Genomic DNA, 18,996 nt, shown 5'->3' with positions numbered 1-18,996 from the left:
TGCTTCTTCTTGTCTTTCCTCTGGCTCCTCTCCTTGTACTGCAGAGGAACAGCAGAGAGGTACAGTACTGCACCCCAGCATGCCGGCGCTCCCCACCTCCTCCGGCCCCCAGAAGTGCATGCCGGGGGGGACTAGCGTCCCAAGGCACCCACGCATGGCCCTGGGAGAAGGCTTGGTTTGGGAGCAGGGGGAAGGACGCAGGTCCTGCTCGAGGGCAGCGCTTGGCTCAGACGCCCGGCAGCCTGTGGCGCAGGGGAGCTCGTGGCTGGGGAGCTCCTGGACGGCAGCGGCAGTCCAGGAGGGAGCGATGAGCCTGAAACCGCTATGGGTGCAGAGTGGTGTGGCTCCCGCAGCAGAGAGACGGGTCCCCGGAGTGCCCGGAGCTCGGCACAGCCCCGCGTCCTGGGGGAGCGGGCACCGGGAATGCCCGGTGCCGGGGGTGAGGTGCTGCCCTGGCCAGCTGGCGTCTTGCCCCTCTCCGCGGGAGCAGGACGGGAGGTGCCGCGCGTTCGCGATGGCTCCGTCGGTGCCGGGGCGCACAGAGGCTGCTTCCCCCGACGCTGCAGGCGCTCCTCCCCTTGCTGAGCCTGTCCGCATGTCCAGCGCCGCTACGGGAGCCCTGCCCCACGCTCGCGGGCGACAGTTGCTGATGCCGCTGCCGTTTGTGCCTGTCCGCAGGTGTCGGTGCCGGCCAGGTGACGGGAGGCGGCTCAGGACCCGTCCAGGTGAAGGACTCGCCCCTTCTTCTCCAGCAAATCGACGCCCTGCAGCATTCCGTCAAGCACCTCAAGAACGAGAACAACCGGCTCAAGGTGAGGTGCGGGGAGCTGCCTCGCCCCACGGCGGGGCCCCGGCCGCCCGCAGCGCTGAGGGGGTCCCGGTGTGCCGGGCACCGGGGCTCCGGCGTGCCGCGTGTCGGGAGGTTGAGCGGGAGAAGAGGGAGGGCGATGCGCTGCGACTTGGCCCAGGAGCGCAGTGCCATGGCTGCGCCGGCGCTGCGGGCGGTGGTGTGCTCCCTCCAACGCCGCCGAGCAGCTCTGCTCTCCGCGCGGTGGGTTTCCTCGGGGAAAGAAACGGGAACGGCGAGAGGCGTGTTGGACTCTGCTTCGCAGAGAGGGGCTCTGCAAGGAGCCCGGCCGGGGCACGGCTGCACCGTTCCCGTTCCCGCGGCGGGAGGCTCGGGCTCTGCCCCGGGAGCGCGGCAGCCTGAGGGAAGGGCCGTCCTGCAGCGCTGCGGCACGGCTCGGGGGCGTCCGCCTCCTCCGGCGGCCGGCTCTGGGCTGGGGGCTTGCGCTGGGTCGCTGCCCGCCTTCCGCTGATGGTCTTGGCCAAAGTCCTGCCCCAGGAGGCCAGGGAGGACCAGGGAGGGAGGTCCGCGGGGGATGCGGTCCACGTGGGATGCGCCGGAGGAAGGGCGCTTAGTCCGCCACGTCTGGTGGTGGTCAGGAGCACAGCTCTGCTGCGGGGCTCGCAGCGAGCTCTCCGCTAGTGATGAGCTTTGGCTCCGGCCGAAGGGGCTTTGGCTCCAGGGGAAGGGGCTTTGGCTCCGGGCCCCTGGTCCGAGCGCAGGGTCAGTGGCTGGGAGCCGGAGCAGCCGGCAGAGCCGGGGTGCCGGTGGCGTTGCTGCCCGGCCTCAGTCCCCCCTTCAGACCGGGGACTCCAGATGCCGCTGACGCCGGCTGATTAAGGCATTTATTGATTAATGAACGCACTATGAGGAAATTGGCAAAGCAGCAAATAATGTAATTATCTGAATAATATTCCACTAATATTAATTCACAGACATAATTACGCAGATTATTATGCACAACTGCGAAGCTGTTAATGATAGCTCTTAAATCTAACGAGTCACGTACGTGGCCACCGTTGAGCGTCGGTTCTGTAAGGCCGGGGGTGCCGGCCTGGTTCCCCCTCCCCGGGCCTGAGCCGCGCTCAGCTGCGCGTCCAGGGCTTCCCTCCGGTGTCCGGTGCGCTTGGGCCATCGCTGCTGGCCGCGGGCACCCGCGCTCCCGCCCTTGGAAGGCCGCCCGGGTGGTTTTGGCTATAGTTTTATGCCTTTCTGGTTTTCCTTCGGGCTCTCCTTTTTGCTGCCTTTACACCGCGTTTTCTCTGCTCAGCTCCTCCCGAGCAAACGCCCTGCCCCTAACGACCTTCTCCCCGTCGGTCGCAGGGCGCCCAGATGAAGATGGAGCTGGCCAGCCTGGCGCCTCTGCAGGTAGCCAAGGTCTCCCTCCCCAAGAGCAAGCAGGGAGAAGGTCTGGCCACGCAGACGCTCTATCGCAAGACCAGCCAGCTCCTGGAAACCCTCTATCAGATGAGCACCAACGCCAAGGTTGTGGACATGAAGCAGACCAAGTCGGGTAGGTCCTGCGCAAACGTTCCTGGGCCGAAGCATCTGGGGAGCAGGGCGGCCGCGGGCAGCTGAGCCGGGAGGAGCTCGGCCCATGGTCTGCGGGCAACCGCCACGTCGTCCCTCTGCCCCGGGGAGGGACCGGCACCTCCTTCCCGTCCAGCTGGCGCCCGGAGCAGGGTTTGCTCCGGGGCAGAGCTCCAGCCGACCCGGTCAGCTCTGCCTGCGGGGGATCCGCTCCGGTGGAGTCACCCCGGGTTGCTCGCGCTGACCGGGCTTCCCTGGGCGAGGCGAGCCCCGCTGCTCCGCGCTGGCGGCGTTTGGGGTGAAGAGCGCCGGGCAAGCGCCGGTGCTGCCGTTGCACCCGCGCAGCCTCCTCCGTGCTGGGGCCGCCCCGCGGGCGCCCGCGTTTCTCACCCGCCGTCTTCCGCAGCGAGGAGCTCGTCAGCGCGGCTGCTGGAGCAGACGGCCCGCCTGTGGTCCCTCAAAAACAGCATCGACACCCTGAGGGTAAGGCAAGCTCCTTCCGCGCCGGCTGCCGGCGGCGTGCCCGCGGCTGCTGGGCGAGGTGCCGGCGTGGGAGGGCGGGTGTCCCGGCGGCACCCTGGCCGGTGGGGGAAATGAACGGGACCTCCTCAATGCAGGCACCGTAGCCGGTGCTGCCGGCCGCTCGGTGCTGCCGGCCGCTCGGTGCGTCCCACGGCACCTCTGGCTGCGGCAGAGCGAGGCGAGGCGCTGCCCCTTCCCCTTCCGAAGCCACGCCGGGCTTGAGGCCTCTCCTTGGCCTCAGGGACGCAGGGCAGTGAGAGGGGCTCTGTGGGGTGGGCAAGCGAGGGGCTCTGTGGGCCACGAGGGGCTCCATGGGGTGGCGAGGGGCTCCGTGGGGTAGCGAGGGGGTCTGTGGGGCTCCGTGGGGTAGCGAGGGGGTTTGTGGGGCTCCGTGGGGTAGCGAGGGGCTCCGTGGGGCTCCATGGGGTGGCAAGGGGCTCCGTGGGGCCGTGAGGGGCTCCAGGGTGGCGAGGGTCTCTGTGGGGCTGTGAGGGGCTCCGTGGGGCGGTTCGGGGCTCTGTGGGGCGGCGAGCCCAGGGGCAGGGGCGGCTGCGGGGCAGCGGGGGGTTCGGGGGTGACCCCGCGGTGCTCGGCCCCCCAGGACGACGCGATGCGGGAGCTGGTGCAGCAGCAGCTGGGCGCCAGCGTCCCCACCAGCTTCGGCGTTTTCCCCACCTCCTCCTTCCTGAAGGTGAGACCCCGGGGCCGGGCCGCACCGGCGGCCCCCGCGCTCCCTCCCCGTCGCCGCGGCCGGCGGCGGGGGGCTGAGGCCCCGGCCCCGGCCCGGCCCCGCGGTGACGGCCGCCCCGCTCCCGCAGGCCAAGCAGGAGCAGGAGGAGGGCATGGCGTACTGCGGCCGGGTCACCTTCCCCTGCCCGCCCGGGCACGGCCAGGCGCACCGGCTGCTGCTCACCCCGGAGCTGCTCCGCACGCTGCAGAGCCGCCTGCTCTCCTGAGCCGGGACCCCGCGCCCGCCGCCTCCCCCCGCTGCGAGCCGGGACCCCCGGCCCGGCCGCTGCTGCCCCCGCCGCTGCTCCCGGACACGGCGGCCCCCGGGGCTGCACCGGGGGAACGGAGCCTCCCCCCGCCCGCGGGGCTGGGGCTGGGCCCGGGGCCGCCGCCCCCCCCCCCCCCTCCCGTGCAGCCCCCCGGGCCCCGGCGCTCCCGCTCTCCAATAAAGCTGCCCGCAACCTGCCCGCGGTCCCGCGCCTCCCTCCGCCGGCACCGGGGGCACCGGGGGGGACGGGACCGGGGGGGGAAGGGGACCGGGGGGCTCGGGCGGGGACGCCGGAGGGGTACCACACCGGGGGGGGGGGACAGGGGGGCCGGGGCCGGGTGGGGGGGGGGCGCCGGTTCCCGCCACGTGCGGCCGCCGCGGGAGGCGGTGGCGCGAAAGGCGCAACGGGCGGGGTGGGAGGCGCGCGGGGCGGGAGGCGCGCGGGCGGCCCCCATTGGCCAGGAGGCAGGAAGGGGCGGGAGGCTGCGGCATTTCCGGCGCCTGATTGGTAGAGGGGGCGAAGCGAGGCGGGGCCGCCCCCTCCGATAGCTGATTGGCTGGCGGTAGCGCCATCAAGGATGGCTTGCTCTGATTGGTGGAGGGGGCGCGGAGGGGTGGCCGCTGATTGGACGCGGGCGGGTTGGGCGGGCTTCCGGCGGGGCGCTGCCAGTTCCGGGCGGCGGCGGCGGCAGCGGCAGGATGGTGAGCGTCCGCCGGGCCGGGCCGCCCGCATCCGCCCGCATCGGGCCGGGCCGGGGCCGGCGGGGGCCGGGGCCGGGCGTGCGCGGGCCCGGGGCGGCGCGGAGCCCTGGGCCGGGGCTCCCGGGGCGGGGCGGGGCGGGGGAGCGCGGGGCGGGCCGGGAGCGGGGCCTGCGGCCGCCCCGAGCCCGCGGTGACCGGGGCCGGTGCAGGTGCTGCTCCACGTGCTGTTCGAGCATGCCGCCGGGTACGCGCTCTTCGCCGTGCGGGAGGTGGAGGAGATCAGCCTGCTGCTGCCGCAGGTAGGGGCCGGGGCGGGGGGGGCGGAGCGGGCCGCGGGCGCTGCTCCGGTGCCGGGGGCGCTCGGTCCCTGGGGGCCGCTCCCTGGGGGCCTGCCCGCGGGCCGGGTGCTCGGCGGCCGCCGGGGCCTCACCGGGCGCCCCCGCAGGTGGAGGAGAGCGTCCTGACGGTCGGGAAGTTCCACAACGTGGTGAAGCTCGCGGCCTTCGCCCCCTTCAAGTCGGCGCAGAGCGCCCTGGAGAACATCAACGCCGTCTCGGAGGGTGAGCGGGGCCGGGGCGGGCGCCGGGGACCCCCGCGGGGGGCGGCCGGGCCCTGCTGACCCCCCCCGCCCCCAGGGATCCTCCACGAGGACCTGCGGCTGCTGCTGGAGACCGCCATGCCGGCCAAGAAGAAGAAGGCGCTGCTGGGAGTCGCCGACGCCAAGATCGGGGCCGCCATCCTGGAGGAGCTGGGCTACCAGTGCCAGACCGGGGGGGTCGTGGCCGAGATCCTGCGGGGTGAGGCCGGGGACGGAGGGGGGGCCCCGCCGCTGCCGGGACCGGGCCGGGGCTGGCCGCGGGGGCCGGGGGGCCCCGGTGACGGCTCGGTCCCCGCGCAGGGATCCGCCTGCACTTCCACGCGCTGGTGAAGGGCCTGACCGCCCAGTCCGCCTCCAAGGCCCAGCTGGGCCTCGGCCACAGCTACTCCCGCGCCAAGGTGAAGTTCAACGTGAACCGCGTGGACAACATGATCATCCAGTCCATCAGCCTGCTGGACCAGCTGGACAAGGACATCAACACCTTCTCCATGCGCGTGCGGTGAGCGGGGTCCCGGGGGCGGGGGGGCGGCGCGGGCCCCTCTCCCCACGCTTACCGCGGGCGGCCGCCGCTCCGGCCGCCTGTACAGAACGGGGAGGCAGAGCAGCGCCTCCGGCGCGGCCCGGCCGGGGCCACCGTGCCGCGGCCGAAGCGCGCCCGGGGGGGACACGCGGGGCGCGGGAGGGGCCGGGCCGCGGCGCTGACGCTCTCCCCGCAGGGAGTGGTACGGGTACCACTTCCCCGAGCTGATCAAGATCGTCTCTGAGAACTACACCTACTGCCGGCTGGCCAAGTTCATCGGGAACCGCAAGGAGCTGAGCGAGGAGAGCCTGGAGGGGCTGGAGGAGATCGTCATGGACGGCGCCAAGGCGCAGGCCATCCTGGAGGCCTCCCGCTCCTCCATGGGTGAGTGGGGCCGGGCGGCGGCGGCTCCGCCGGAGCGCCGGGGGCTTCCCGGGGGCCGAGCTGGGGCGAGAAGGGGCCCTGGGAGGCACCGCTCAGCCCCTGGCGCCCGTCTCTGCAGGGATGGACATCTCTCCCCTCGACCTCATCAACATCGAGAGCTTCTCCAGCCGCGTCATCTCCCTCTCCGAGTACCGCAAGGGCCTGCAGGAATACCTGCGCTCCAAGATGAGCCAGGTGGCTCCCAGCCTCTCGGCCCTCATCGGGGAGGTGGTGAGTGCGAGCGCCCGCGCGCCCCGAGCCGCCCCGGGCCGCGGAGATGATGTCCGAGCGAATCTGTCAATCCACTGAGCCGCCGTGCTGACACCTCTCACCGCTGATCCCGGCCCGGGGGCCGCGCGCGGCCCGGAGCTGCTGCGGCAGGGGCGGCCCTGACCCCCTCTCCCCTCTCCGCTCCCAGGTGGGCGCCCGCCTCATCTCCCACGCCGGCAGCCTGACGAACCTGGCCAAGTACCCGGCCTCGACCGTGCAGATCCTGGGGGCCGAGAAAGCCCTCTTCAGGTACCGCTGCGGGGTGGTCGCGGTGATGGCAGGCCCCCGGGCCGCCGGCTGCGACGCGCCAGGCCCCCGCCGCCTCGGCCGCGTGTGATCCGCCGGCCCCGGTCTCTGAGCGACCACCGTGGCTCTGTCGCGCGCGGCGGGGCCGGGCCCCCGAGGTTAGCGGGGCGCGCGGGGGGAAGGCGCCTGTCGCGGTGCCGCCTGCGGGCCAGACCCGGGGGAGCGGCGGCTCTGGGCCGCGGGCGCCCTTGGTCCCGTGCCCGCCGTGACGGCTCCGCCGGCCGCTTCCAGGGCTCTGAAGACGCGAGGGAACACGCCGAAGTACGGCCTCATCTTCCACTCCACCTTCATCGGGCGCGCGGCCGCCAAGAACAAGGGGCGCATCTCCCGCTACCTGGCCAACAAGTGCACCATCGCCTCCCGCATCGACTGCTTCTCAGGTGCGGCGGGGGGCCGGGGGCCCGCCCCGCCTCTGCCGTGATGGCAATATTTTTCGTCAACAGCATCTCACTGTGTGAATGGTGACGCCTGTGGGCTGAGCAGAGCGCGGGGCGGGCGGGCGGGCGCGGGGCGGGCGCGGCGGGGTGCTGAGCCCCTCTCCCCGCCCCGCAGAGGTCCCCACCAGCGTTTTCGGGGACAAGCTGCGGGAGCAGGTGGAGGAGCGCTTGGCCTTCTACGAGACGGGGGAGCCGCCCCGCAAGAACCTGGAGGTGATGAAGGAGGCGGTGGTGGAGGTGAGGCTGCGCGGGGGCGGGCGGGGCCCCGCCGTCGGGCGTGATGTGAAACGCCAGCCTGACGCGCTGTGGAGGGAAAAGACTGATTTAATGAGGCTGATCCGACGGCGGGGCCGGGGCCGGGAGCCGCTCCCACGGTGATGAGCTCCCGCTCTCCTCCGGCAGGCGAGCGAGGTGGTGGCTGAGGTCAAGAGGAAGCAGGAGAAGAAGGAGAAGAAGAGGAAGAAGAGGGAGAAGCAGCGGCTGGAGGCCCTGGCTGCGGCCGCAGAGGAGGTGGAGAACTCGGTGCTGGAGGCAGAGGTGATGGCAGGGGCTGCGGGGTGGGCGCCTCCCACGAGGGCTGCGAGGGGCTCGGTCCCGGCCCCCTGCACGCTGGGCTGGCGGGGGCTGGCGGAGCAACGGGTGCCGGTCGCCCCGCTCCCTGCTGTCCTGCGGCAACGGGCACTGGTCACCCCGTGGCCCAGCGGGGTTTGTGGGACGGTGCCTGGGCCCCAGCCCCACCGGGGTGAGGGAGGGGGGCAGGGGCGGGGGCAGCCGCCCGGGTCGGGCACGGCTCCTGCTGAGCCCGGGTTTCCCCTCAGGAGAACGACACGGAGCCCAAGAAGAAGAAAAAGAAGAAGAAGAAGCAGCAGGAGCTGGAGGCTGCCTCGGAGCCGGAGGAGAACGGGCTGGAGGAGGAGGAGGCCGTGCCCAAGCAGAAGAGGAAAGCAACGGTAGAGGCTGACCAGGAGGAGGAGGAGAAGAAGAAGAAAAAGAAGAGGAGGAAGGAGAAGGTCAGGGACTCGGAGGAGGACTAGGGGAGCAGGGCGGTGCTCCAGCAGTACGGACTGACGGGCAGGCGCTCAGCTCGGCGCAGCCCTGCCTCTGGCCGCCGGTGCCTCACGGCAGCTGCATGCCCGGCACCGTAACGCGGCGGCTGCATTAAACGCGTTTTGGCACCTGGGGGTCTGGGTGAGTCCCTTGGGCGCAGTGGGGCGCCGGCAGCCCCCGGGGCCTCGCTGGGCCTCGCGCGGCATCGCCTGCAGCCCCCCGGCCCCCAGCCCGGGGCCGTGCCCGCGGCCTCCCATGGGCAGGGGCCAGGACCGCGCTCGGTGTGGCTGAACCTCAATAAAGCGCTGCGGTGGGTGTTCTCCATCCTCTTCGGTCTCCTTGTGCTGCAGCGGCCGCGGCCGGAGCCCGGGCAGGGCTGCAGGGGGCCCCGGCGTGGCTTTGCCCCCCTCACCCGGGCGGGAGGTGACCACGCCGTCCCCGCTCCCGGCACCGTGGCCGTCCTTCCCCGGCTGCGCGGGGCGAGGGAAGGGCCGGCGCCGCGCGTGTCCGGAGCACTGCGGCAGAGCCCTCGTGCTGCAGAGGCCGATTTTATTCGAGGGACACAATAAATTACCGGGCGGGAGCGGGGCGGCCGAGGCGAGGGGCCCTAGGCATCCAGGGCGGCTATCACGGCTTGGGTGAAATCCAGGGAGGTGGCGTAGCCCCCCATGTCCGCTGTGCGCACCTGCAAGAGAGGGCGGCGTTACCGGGAGGGAGGGGGCCCCGCCGGACGCGGGGAGCCCCCGGCCCCACGCTGGGCGCTGCAGGGGCTTGGGTGTCTGTGAGCACTGGGCCACCCGCACGAGGGTCCTGGCTACCTCGGTTTCGGGGTGGCCAGTAACCGCAGGGGCTGCTGGCCCCTCTGCCAGCGCCAGCTCTCGGGGGGCAGGAACTGAGGGAGCAGAGGATTTCGTGGCAGCGCCTTGCTGGCAGAGCCCTTCCCTGGGCTCGCCTCCCCAGCAGGCCCGAGGGGCCGGTGAGGGGCTGGCAGCCACGGTGCGGGAGCGGGGCTGAGCCCCGGCTGAAGCCCAGCTCCTGCGGCCACAGCCTGTGCTCGCCGCCAGCCCGGCTTCTGGCCCCTGGGCTGTTGGCCCACAGGCTCAGGCCACCCCGAGCCACGCCGGTGCGGTGCAGGGGCAGCGCCAGGCGGGGAACAGCGCCTGGGCTGGGAGGGAAGCGTTGGACCCTTTATTTGCAAACAGGAGTACAAAGCACAGCGTTAAAGACGTGGCCGGGCGCTCCCCGGGTAGAGCGTCCGTGCCCCCGCCGCCGCTGCTCCCCGGGGGCTCTGCCCGCCGTGGGGCGCTCGCTGCGCGCAGCGGCGCTGCCCGGTGCCCCGGACCCCGCCAGCGGGCGCAGGGGTGCCGAGGCCTCACAGCCGCCGCTCCCCGCCCGCGGGACGGTGCCGGAAAGGGGATCCCCGCCGCTGGGAGCGGGGGCCCAGCCCTGTGGTCCCATTTATTGCTAAAGCTGCCACGGGCAGGAGAAGGCTCCTGCAGCGACCGCGGTCCCGCTGTCCCCGGGCGCTGCCCGCCGCGCTCAGCCCCGGCAGGCCCCCAGACCCGCACCGCCCTCCTCGGCGCAGCGGCGACGCTGCCTACGCAAACCGGGGGGACCCCGGGGATCCTCGCTCCGATGGGAGCCCTCGGTCCCTCCAGCAACCCCCGCTGGCGGTGACTGGGGGCTGTGGGCTGGGCGGGAGGAGAGCCACCCTCCTCCTCCTCCTCCCCCGGGGCTGCAGGGAACGTCAGGCAGGGGAGGGGAAGGGCGGCTGCGGGGCTGCGAGCCACGGGAAGCTGCGGCAGGGTGCAGCGGAGTCCCCGGCTCCCCGGGGCGAGCGGGGCTCCTAGGCACCATAGTGGGGGTGCAGGTTGTCAATCACAGACTTGACGAAGTCAGAAGTGGTAGAGTAACCGCCCAAGTCCCGTGTCCGAACCTAAAAATCCAACACAGGGAAGGGGAGAAACAAGGGAAAAACGTGATGGTGAACGGAGTGAAACGACTGCGAGAAGGGAGAGGAGAGCAGCTTCCCTCTAGGCACCCTGCCGGAGACCCCCGCGGGCAGCACGCCAGGGACAGGCCGCCTGCCGTCCCCCAGCCCTGCCAGACCTTCCCGCGGCGGCAAGCGCCGCGCCGCACCGCAGCCACCATCCCCGACGAGCGCAGAGGGGCCGACCGCAGCCACCGCCGCGCGCGCGCAGGTTTCCGAGCTGGACGTGGGCGAGGAGGTCCGAGGCTCGCGCTCGTCCGTCAGGGAGACGGCAGAGCAGCTCGCTCCCACCACCGCTCCCACCGCTACGGGCAGGCGGCAAGGCAGGCTGCCCAACACTCACTTTTCCAACTTTGATCACCTTCTTCACCGCATCCGCGATCAAATTGGAGTGAAATTCCAAGCTGGTGAGAGGAAAGGCGCGGCGGTCAGTGCCCCCGTCGGCCCCCGCAGGCCCCGGCAGCGCTGCCCGCCCCCCGAGAGGCACCTACTTGAGATGGCGCAGCATGTTGGCGGCCGAGAGCAGCATGGCAGTGGGGTTGGCGATGTTCCTGCCCACGGCCTGGGCGAAGGGGTGGCGGGCGCCCTGCGGGAGGAGAAGCCACGCTGATGCACCATCTTCCACACCCCTGGTTCCCAGCAGCGCCCCGCATCGCCCGGGGTGCTGGTGGGGCACCGCCGCCTCCGGGGAGCCCAGGCTCCTCACCATCTCGAAGACGGCGTACTCGGCGCTGTAGCTCTCGCCGGGAACCACGCCGGCGCCGCCCACCAAGCCGGCCGCCAGGTTATCGATGATGTTCCCGTAGAGGTTGGGCATGACCAGGACGTCGAACTGGTAGGGGTTCTGCACCAGCTGCACGGAGGGAAGAGGAGGAGGTGAGGCCCTGCGCAGGCAACACGGGCTGCAGGCGGCTCGACAGCCCTCGGGACAGGGCAGGGGAGCAGAGGCACCCACCGCGTCCGAAAACATCCCCAAACTGTGCTCAGGCAACAGCCGGGAGCACGGGGAGCCCTGCTGAAACAGCGCAGGAGCCACACACCTACATCACCGGGCAGAGTTCTGCAAGCCCAGATGAGACATGGCTGCACCAGGGCAGGCTCAGGTGGGATATGAGGAAAAACTCCTTCCCCCAAAGGGCTGCCAGGCCCCGGCCCAGGCTGCCCAGGGCAGGGGCTGCGTCCCCATCCCTGGGGGGATTTAAAAGCCGGGTGGATGTGGTGCTTGGGGACATGGGTTAGTGGTGGATTGGCAGCATTGGGTTAACGGTTGGTCTGGATGATCTTAGGGGTCTTTTCCAACCTAAATAATTCTGTGGTTCTACGATTCTAAATGCCCCCGCCACCTTCAGCCCCTGCAGCACAGCAGGGAGAAGGCTCCCGCCTTGTGCAAGGAGCAAACCTCGGGCCAGGTTTGCCTGGACCTGCCGGCGGCAGCAGCTTCTCAGGCTTAGATTTTTCTGGCTTGGCCCAGCAGCAGCCGGCAGCGCAGAGCGGCTCCGGGGCGGGGAAACGGGACCCTCACCTGCATGCAGCAGTTGTCAATGATCATGGTGTCAAATTTGATCTTGGGGTACAGTTCTGCCACTTCTTCACAGCACTGCAGGAAGAGCCCATCGCCCAATTTCCTGCGAGACAAGAAACACCCAGGGTTCGCAGGACAGCGGTGAAACCATTACAGCAGCAGGCGGCAATCCGACAGCTACCGGCATCCCCCCGCCGCGGGGCAGGGGAAGGCAGGCCACCCCCGAGCACCCCACACCACCGCGCTCCCGCAGCCACGCGTGGCGAAATGGGGGCCCAGGGGGAGCAATGAGGGATCAGCTTTCGGCGCCAGAGCTTTTCCCCTTCTCGGCTGAGAGCCTCCTGCTGCCGGGCCTCACGCTGGAGACGAGCCCCTACAGCGAGGGAAACCCACTGCTCCCGGGGACAGCCCAGCCTCTCCGGACCAGACCGGCACTGCTCCGATCGGGATCAAGAGCTGAGCGCAACAAGGTCCCAGACGTGACAGCGGTCGCACGTCTGACAATCAGCGCTCCAAACCCGCTCCCCTGGCACTCACATAATGTTGGCTTTGTGCACGGCCGTGACCTTGGAGCGCCCTTTTTTGGTGGCGTAGTCGAAGGCGAACTTGGCGATGCGCTGCGACTTGGCCCGGGTGATGATCTTCAGGCACTCAATGACTCCCTTCGCGCTCTGGAGAGGAGAGGGAGCGTGAGCAGCCCTCGCGCGCGCCGCGCAGCCCGGCACCCTGCCGCACCCACCCGCACCGCGCCGCCAGGCCCGGCACCTCCCGGCGGAGATGAGGCGCCTTTGCCTGATGCTGGATCACCCCCCATCGAGAGGTTCCCTGATACCCACATCCCTTTTTTCTGGCGTTATCCCTCCTGCAGCCCATCGCTGTCCTCGCTGGAGGACGCGTGCATTCGCATCCCCAAATGCCCTCCCGATTCCATCAGCACCGCTCAGAGCACCCGCGCGCTGGAGGGAGGCTCCCGTACCTCGTGTTCCAGAGAGCTGTACTCCCCCTCCGTCTGCTCACGAATGATGACGAGGTCCAAGTTGTTGTGGCGTGTTTTGTAGCCTGGTAAGCTCTTCACGTGGACAACATTTGCAAACAAGTCTAATTTGCGCCTGCGAGAGAAGCGGCAGCAGAGTCAGCGTTTCATCCTAAGCTATTTCTGGGGCAGTGACGGTTCCCTACAAGTACTGGGGGTAACAGCTGGTGGTGGTGCAACCTCCTAAGATGCCTTCCCATCGCTGTCTGTCTGTCTATCCATCCTCCTCTCCCCTCAGGGTTATCGTGAGCCAGCCATGCCTCGGCACGGCTTCGATGACCCTCTGTGGAGGCAGCCCACCGCTGGCCGTTTTCCAGCTCCTCCCCAGGACGCCCAAGGACGCAGGCAGCAGGACCACGCTCCACAGAGGCAGCTCCTGGCCACGGTCAGTCCCTCAGGATCGTTTGCTTCCCGATAACACATTCGTTTCCCATCGCTTCCTTCGGCCCCCGGTTCGGTGGCAGACCACCACGGCCAAGCGCAATACGGCAATAAGCCCTGGCAGCCGAGCAGGGGACCGGGCTTACCTCAGCCTCATGTCGTAAGAAGCCAGCTCTCCCTTGTACTCCATGGGGGTGTGGATCTTGCCTGTGGGACAGCATGGAGCAGGAGTAAGAAGAGCACGGAGCATGGACCACGCTAAGGACATCGCCTGAACCCAGGCGACAGGGCAGCGAGGGCTGGGGCAGGGGGTGCTTCAAGAGAACCTCAGCCACGTGCGGAGACTGATCTACAGGGGACCCCGACGAGGCCCTTTGCGTCTCTGGGCCACACCAGGAGATCTCGTTTCAAAAGCAGAAGCTAGATATAACCCCCGCTTTGATAAGTTCAGTAAGTACTTCAGTAACGTGTGCTTAGCTTAAAGGCAGCACACTTCCTTCTCCAGGCCCTAACCACAGAAACTCCTGCCCTCTGAAAGCACCTAAAGGCGTCTGAGATAAGGCAACGTTTCCTGCGGGCAGAGCAGAGAGCCCCTCCTTGCTGGACAAACAGCTAGCGCAAGCCTGACAACATTTGAGAAGCATTGGACAACGCCCCTAGACATACGGTGTGAATTTTGGGGTTGTCCTACGCAGGGACAGGAGCCGGACTCGATGATCCTTGTGGGTCCCTTCCAACTCTATGATTCTATGATTCTACGTCCTTACCTATAAGGGCCACTTTACTTTCCTTCATGGAGTCAACCACCTCATCCAGTTTTTCTTCCGACGCCATGTTCTGCACCTCACTCAGGTGATGCTCATCGAAGACCACGGGCACGCTGGCCGCCTGCGCGAGAGACGCAGAGAAAGAGCCGCCGCCCCGTCAGATCAGCGGCTCGGCAGGGAAGTTACGCTGCACGTTACCGAGGGCCGCTGCCCGGGGGGCTTGGAGAGCTGGGGCGCGACGCCTTAAACCAGCCAGCCTGCCTGCGCGGGGAGGAGAGGAACCCGGACCTCCGGGTCACTTCGGTTCCAGCTGAACAATGTTTTCTGTCACCTTTAACGCCAGGACCCCCCTTCCTTACTGTAACGACAGCTGCAGCTGTGTAACCGGTATCGTGGCAGACAACCCCACGCTTGCTGCCTTTGACGTGACAGAACTTGTGCGTTAGAAGGCAGAACTATCAACTGCTGGCTCCCTCCCTGAGTTCTGACGTTGCTGCCTGAGACCAGGGCTCATCACAGATTAGGAAGGAGGTCAGAAGGACATAAAGGGTTCTGGACAGCCGGACAACGATAGCCCTGCGGCCACGGGCCCGACAGGAGCGGTGAGGATGGCCTGTGTCCTCCCCAACACCCCCAGCGCTTGCTGCTGCCACAGCAGAGGGAGAAGGAGCGGGCGGGCGATGGACCCAGACTCTGCTGGCTCCGGGACGCGGCCCCAGGCTGGGAATATTTTCAGGCTGAAGAAGGAGAGAGTCTGCAAGACTGCTGCTCAAGCTGAACTGATTTATGGAAAGGGTGAGACCTCAGGGTTTTCACAACCGGCTCTCTTCTGCGCCGGAGGAGACAGACAGCTTGGTCCTGGAGGGTCTCTGGATCAGCAGCGTCTTTAACCAACTCCACAGCTGCTGCTCCTCCCTTCCCCGTCCACCCCGTCCCACCGAGGAGCCATTACCTTGAACACCTCCTTGACGGCGTGCATGAGCTCCGGGCCCACCCCGTCTCCGGGCAGCATGGTGACCTGGAACGTGCCCTCGGGCTTCGCATTTTCGGACTGCACAGAAAGCAAAGAGCAGTCAGACCTTCTGCCGCACCCCCGAGCCTAATCCAAACAGGACCCTAACCTGCAAGCCGCGAACCAGAGGCAGGTTTCTTACCCTGTGCAGAATCTCCACACCCACAGAGTAGTTTTTAGTAACAAAAATTTGCTGCAGTACTAACGGTGAGCTTTAACTTAAAGAGCTCCCGCTCCCGTGTTGTCATGAACACACTGTGCAGCAGAGATGCCCGATATCATAGAATCACAGAATCACAGAATGGTTTGGGTGGGAAGGGACCTTTCAAGCCCACCCAGTCCCACCCCTGCCATGGGCAGGGACATCTCCAACCAGATCAGGGTGCTCACAGCCCCGTCCAGCCTGGCCTTGAATGTTTCCAGGGATGGGGCATCTCCCACCTCTCTGGGCAACCTGGGCCAGTGCTTCACTACCGTCATTGTAAAAAATTTCTTCCTTATATCCAGTCTGAATCTCTCCTCTTTTAGTTTAAAACCATCACCCCTTGTCCTGTTGCTACAGGCCCTACTAAAAAGCCTGTCCCCATCTTTCTCATAGGCCCCCTTTAAGCACGGCAAGGCCGCAATCAGGTCTCCCTGCAGCCTCCTCCTCTCCAGGCTGAACCCCCCCAGCTCTCAGCCCGTCCTCACAGCAGAGGTGCTCCAGCCTCTGAGCATTTTTGTGGCCTCCCCTGGCCCCGCTCCCACAGCTCCATGTCCTTCCCGTGCTGAGGACCCCCGAGCTGGACGCAGGGCTCCGGGGGGGTGTCCCCAGAGCGGAGCAGAGGGGCAGAATCCCCTCCCTCGCCCCGCTGCCCACGCTGCGGGGGATGCAGCCCAGGAAACAGTTGGCTTGCTGGGCTGCGAGAGCACATTGCCGGCTCATAGAATCACAGAATCACAGAATCGTTAAGGTTGGAAAAGACCCTTAAGATCATCCAGTCCAACCGTTAGCCCAGCACTGCCAAGGCCACCACTAAACCATGTCCCCAAGCACCACGTCTCCCCGGCTTTTAAATCCCCCCAGGGATGGGGACTCAGCCCCTGCCCTGGGCAGCCTGGGCCAGGCCCTGACAGCCCTTTGGGGGAAGGAGTTTTCCCAATACCCAACCCAACCCTGCCCTGGCGCAGCTTGAGGCCGTTCCCTCTCGTCCCATCGCTTGTTCCTGGGGAGCAGAGACCGACCCCCCCGGCTCCAGCCCCCTTTCAGGCCGTTGCAGAGAGCGATGAGGGCTCCCCTCAGCCTCCTCTTCTCCAGGCTGAGCCCCCCCAGCTCCCCCAGCCGCTCCTCCCCAGCCTTGTGCTCCAGCCCCTGCCCCAGCCTCGCTGCCCTGCTCTGGCCACGCTCCAGCCCCTCCATGGCCGCCTTGGGGTGCGGGGCCCAGCGCTGAGCACAGCATTCGAGGGGCGGCCTCACCAGTGCCCAGCGCAGGGGCACCATCACCTCCCTGCTCCTGCTGGCCACACCGGTCCTGATACAAGCCAGGGTGCCGTTGGCCCTCTTGGCCACCTGGGCACCCTGCTGGCTCATGTCCAGCGGCTGTCGACCAGCACCCCCAGGCCCTTTCCCGCCGGGCAGCTCCCAGCCGCTCCTCCCCACGCCTGCAGCGGTGCCTGGGGTTGTTGTGCCCCCGGGGCAGGACCCGGCCCTGAGCCTTGCTGACCCTCACCCACTTGGCCCCGCCAACTCGTGTCCAGCTTTCCATCTATCCGTACCCCCAAGTCCTTCTCGGCAGGGCTGCTCTCCATCCCTTCATCCCCCCGCCTGTGTCGATACCGGGGATCGCCCAGGTGCGGGACCCTGCCCTTGGCCTTGTTGAACCCCATGAGGGTCACACAGCCCCACCTCTCCAGCCTGCCCAGATCCCGTGATCCACTGGCCACAGAGAGCCTTTCCTCAAGCAGCATTTCCAGGTGTGATCTCTCCCTCTGTACAGCACAAATCCTTTCTGGCAGCTAAGAGCCCAACCTCACGTTATTAAATTCTCCCTCATTTCTACTTCACGTCCTCAGGATCTCCTAAGCCCTCCTGTGCGACAGTCTCGTCTTCCTGTTGTATTCACATTGCCTCGCAGCTTTTTGTTGCGCACGCCTTTTTTTTTGGTCCCGAAGACAAAACCAGCCACAAAGATAATTCCTGAGACGTTCCACAGGCGATCCGCCTCCACAGCACCGCCGCCTGCTCCCCCACCGCAGCTGCCTCCTATTTTCAGACAGTCCTTTTACTAATCCCCATCTTCTTTAGCAAGTAATTCCCTGTACGGAGCTGACCTCCAGGCACGAGATTTCACAGACCCAGCCTCAGGGACCAGGCAGGCGCAGCCAGAGACAAGAACTGCACCCAGCAATTTAATCGGACAGCAAAAGGAGGAAACGAGCAGCACCGCCCCATGGCGTGGGAAGGGACGTGAAGCCTAGGCAAACGGTGACCACAGAAAGGCAAAATGAAAGAGCAAGTGGGAGAAGAAAGATGAGATAGTCTTTACTTTTGATTTTTAATATCTCGGAATCAAGTCCCAGGACAGAAAACCTCGCCTACCTAAATTTCAAGCAGCAGCAAAGCATCTGCAGAGGGAACCGTGGCACGGGGCCCAGCTCAAGGTCAAAAGAACAGTCTCAGTGCTGCGCCCTTCCCTGTAGCATCTTATCATAGAGTCACAGAATCACAGAATCACAGAATCGTTAAGGTTGGAAAAGACCCTTAAGCTCATCGAGTCCAACCGTTAGCCCAGCACTGACAAGGCCACCATTAAACCATGTCCCTAAGCACCACATCTCCCCGGCTTTTAAATCCCCCCAGGGATGGGGACTCAGCCCCTGCCCTGGGCAGCCTGGGCCAGGCCCTGACAGCCCTTCGGGGAAGAAGTTTTTCCCAATACCCAACCCAAACCTGCCCTGGCGCAGCTTGAGGCCGTTAAATATCTTAAATAAGAACATAAGGTGTCTTCGCTTATAAACGGGAACACAGCATCCTGCCACTCTGAACGTGACAAACACGACGTTAATTCGCTACCTGGCACGCGGGCTGTTTCTTCCACCCTTAGGTCCACAGAAAACAACTCACCTCCACCGTGACTCTTGTCTCCTGACCACAGAGTCTGAGTAACGCTTGTATGCGCTAAGCCACCGCTCGCTCTTACCTCCTTCAATCTCTAGCAATCCTCAGGCGGTATTTCCTCTATTATTTTCTGTTAACTGCTGCAGGCGGCTGCAGTAAATTTAGGATTAAGCGGCAAGGCTGGGATCAAAAAGGATTTTCACTGCTGCAGTCAATGCTGCGCTCTGCCAGCGGCTGTGGCTGTACCGGCCGAAGCACGCTCACCACCGCAGCCCTGCCAGCGACCCCCTGCACGCCGGCGAGGCCGAGCCGGGAGCTGGAGAGGAAGCTCCGAGGAAGGAGGGAGCGAGGCTGGATAATGCGCTGCTCCCACAGCGAGAAAAGCTGCTTCCACCAAGCGGAGCCTGCCCGGGAGCGTTCCCACCGCCCAGGGACCGCCGCCGCCCGCCCCTCGCTCTCCCCCGCTCCCCACGGCAGCTCCGCGCCCCGCAGCGAGCCCACCCGCGCTCGGGGTGGGCCCGGGGCCACCGGGACCCCCGCGACCCCCGCTCTCACCTTGGCCCGCGGGATCTGCTGGAGGGCGGCGGAGGCACGCAGGCCCCTCCAGGCCCCGAGGCTCCGGGCGCGCAGGAGACCCTGGGGGGAGCGGTGGGAAGCTGAGGCACCCCCACCCCGAACCCAGGCCGACCCTCGGCCTGGGCGGACCCCCCCGCCCCCGCACGTCCCCCCCGGCCCAGACCGACCCCCCCTGCCCCAGCCAGGCCCCCCCATCCCGTCTGACCCCCCCGGCCCAGACGGGCCCCGCACGCCGGGAGCCCAGGCCCTGCCCCCCCTCCAGACCGACCCCTCGCCCCCCAGCCCAGCCCGACCCCCAGGCCGAGCCCCGGGCCCCTCACTCACCCCGGCCGCCGCCCGCCCCGCGCTGAGCGCCGCCATCTCCCCGCCCCACAATGCACCGCGGCGGCGGGAGAGGCGGGGCCGCGGCGAGCCCTGCA

At 67.7% G+C, this 18,996-nt stretch overlaps 3 protein-coding genes across 7 annotated transcripts in view; 2 read left to right on the top strand and 1 right to left on the bottom strand.

The window, feature by feature from the left end:
• DCTN1 (dynactin subunit 1) overlaps positions 1 to 4,074 on the top strand; it is an 84,612-nt gene extending 80,538 nt beyond the window's left edge. For both annotated transcript variants that reach the window (XM_082315419.1, XM_082315420.1), the window contains 5 exons: positions 679 to 812; positions 2,171 to 2,360; positions 2,784 to 2,860; positions 3,501 to 3,590; positions 3,718 to 4,074. In XM_082315419.1, the coding sequence (XP_082171545.1) occupies positions 679 to 812; positions 2,171 to 2,360; positions 2,784 to 2,860; positions 3,501 to 3,590; positions 3,718 to 3,855 (629 nt within the window). In that variant the 3' untranslated portion in view covers positions 3,856 to 4,074. The remainder of the gene's footprint in view (positions 1 to 678; positions 813 to 2,170; positions 2,361 to 2,783; positions 2,861 to 3,500; positions 3,591 to 3,717) is intronic.
• Positions 4,075 to 4,581: 507 nt separating this feature from the next.
• Positions 4,582 to 8,523, top strand: NOP56 (NOP56 ribonucleoprotein). The gene is made up of 12 exons (XM_082315962.1): positions 4,582 to 4,598; positions 4,808 to 4,897; positions 5,044 to 5,158; positions 5,234 to 5,395; positions 5,497 to 5,695; positions 5,913 to 6,100; positions 6,219 to 6,370; positions 6,558 to 6,658; positions 6,947 to 7,095; positions 7,268 to 7,389; positions 7,555 to 7,689; positions 7,971 to 8,523. Exons 1-12 carry the CDS (start codon positions 4,596 to 4,598, stop codon positions 8,184 to 8,186), a joined length of 1,632 nt encoding a protein of 543 aa, XP_082172088.1. The 5' UTR covers positions 4,582 to 4,595; the 3' UTR covers positions 8,187 to 8,523.
• A 208-nt stretch (positions 8,524 to 8,731) lies between these two features.
• On the bottom strand, positions 8,732 to 18,947 carry IDH3B (isocitrate dehydrogenase (NAD(+)) 3 non-catalytic subunit beta). Of its 4 annotated transcripts, none has more exons than XM_082315964.1 (12): positions 18,902 to 18,947; positions 18,557 to 18,637; positions 14,845 to 14,943; positions 13,893 to 14,013; positions 13,272 to 13,332; positions 12,688 to 12,820; positions 12,249 to 12,382; positions 11,712 to 11,814; positions 10,896 to 11,042; positions 10,681 to 10,775; positions 10,533 to 10,593; positions 8,732 to 8,884 (listed from the first exon to the last, which is right to left on the bottom strand). In XM_082315964.1, exons 1-12 carry the CDS (start codon positions 18,935 to 18,937, stop codon positions 8,807 to 8,809), a joined length of 1,149 nt encoding a protein of 382 aa, XP_082172090.1. In that variant the 5' UTR covers positions 18,938 to 18,947; the 3' UTR covers positions 8,732 to 8,806. The 4 variants fall into 4 exon arrangements, with proteins under 4 accessions (XP_082172090.1, XP_082172089.1, XP_082172091.1 ...); XM_082315963.1 differs by lacking the exon at positions 8,732 to 8,884 and adding an exon at positions 8,903 to 10,135; XM_082315965.1 differs by lacking the exons at positions 8,732 to 8,884; positions 18,557 to 18,637 and adding an exon at positions 8,903 to 10,135 and having other exon boundaries at positions 18,902 to 18,938.
• Between the last annotated feature and the right edge of the window lie 49 nt (positions 18,948 to 18,996).

This window comes from Platalea leucorodia (assembly GCF_965183815.1).
Source record: "Platalea leucorodia genome assembly, chromosome: 6".
Classification (NCBI taxonomy): domain Eukaryota; kingdom Metazoa; phylum Chordata; class Aves; order Pelecaniformes; family Threskiornithidae; genus Platalea; species Platalea leucorodia.
The sequence above is the reverse complement of the archived record's forward strand: the minus strand, read 5'-3'. Positions and strand labels throughout refer to the sequence as shown.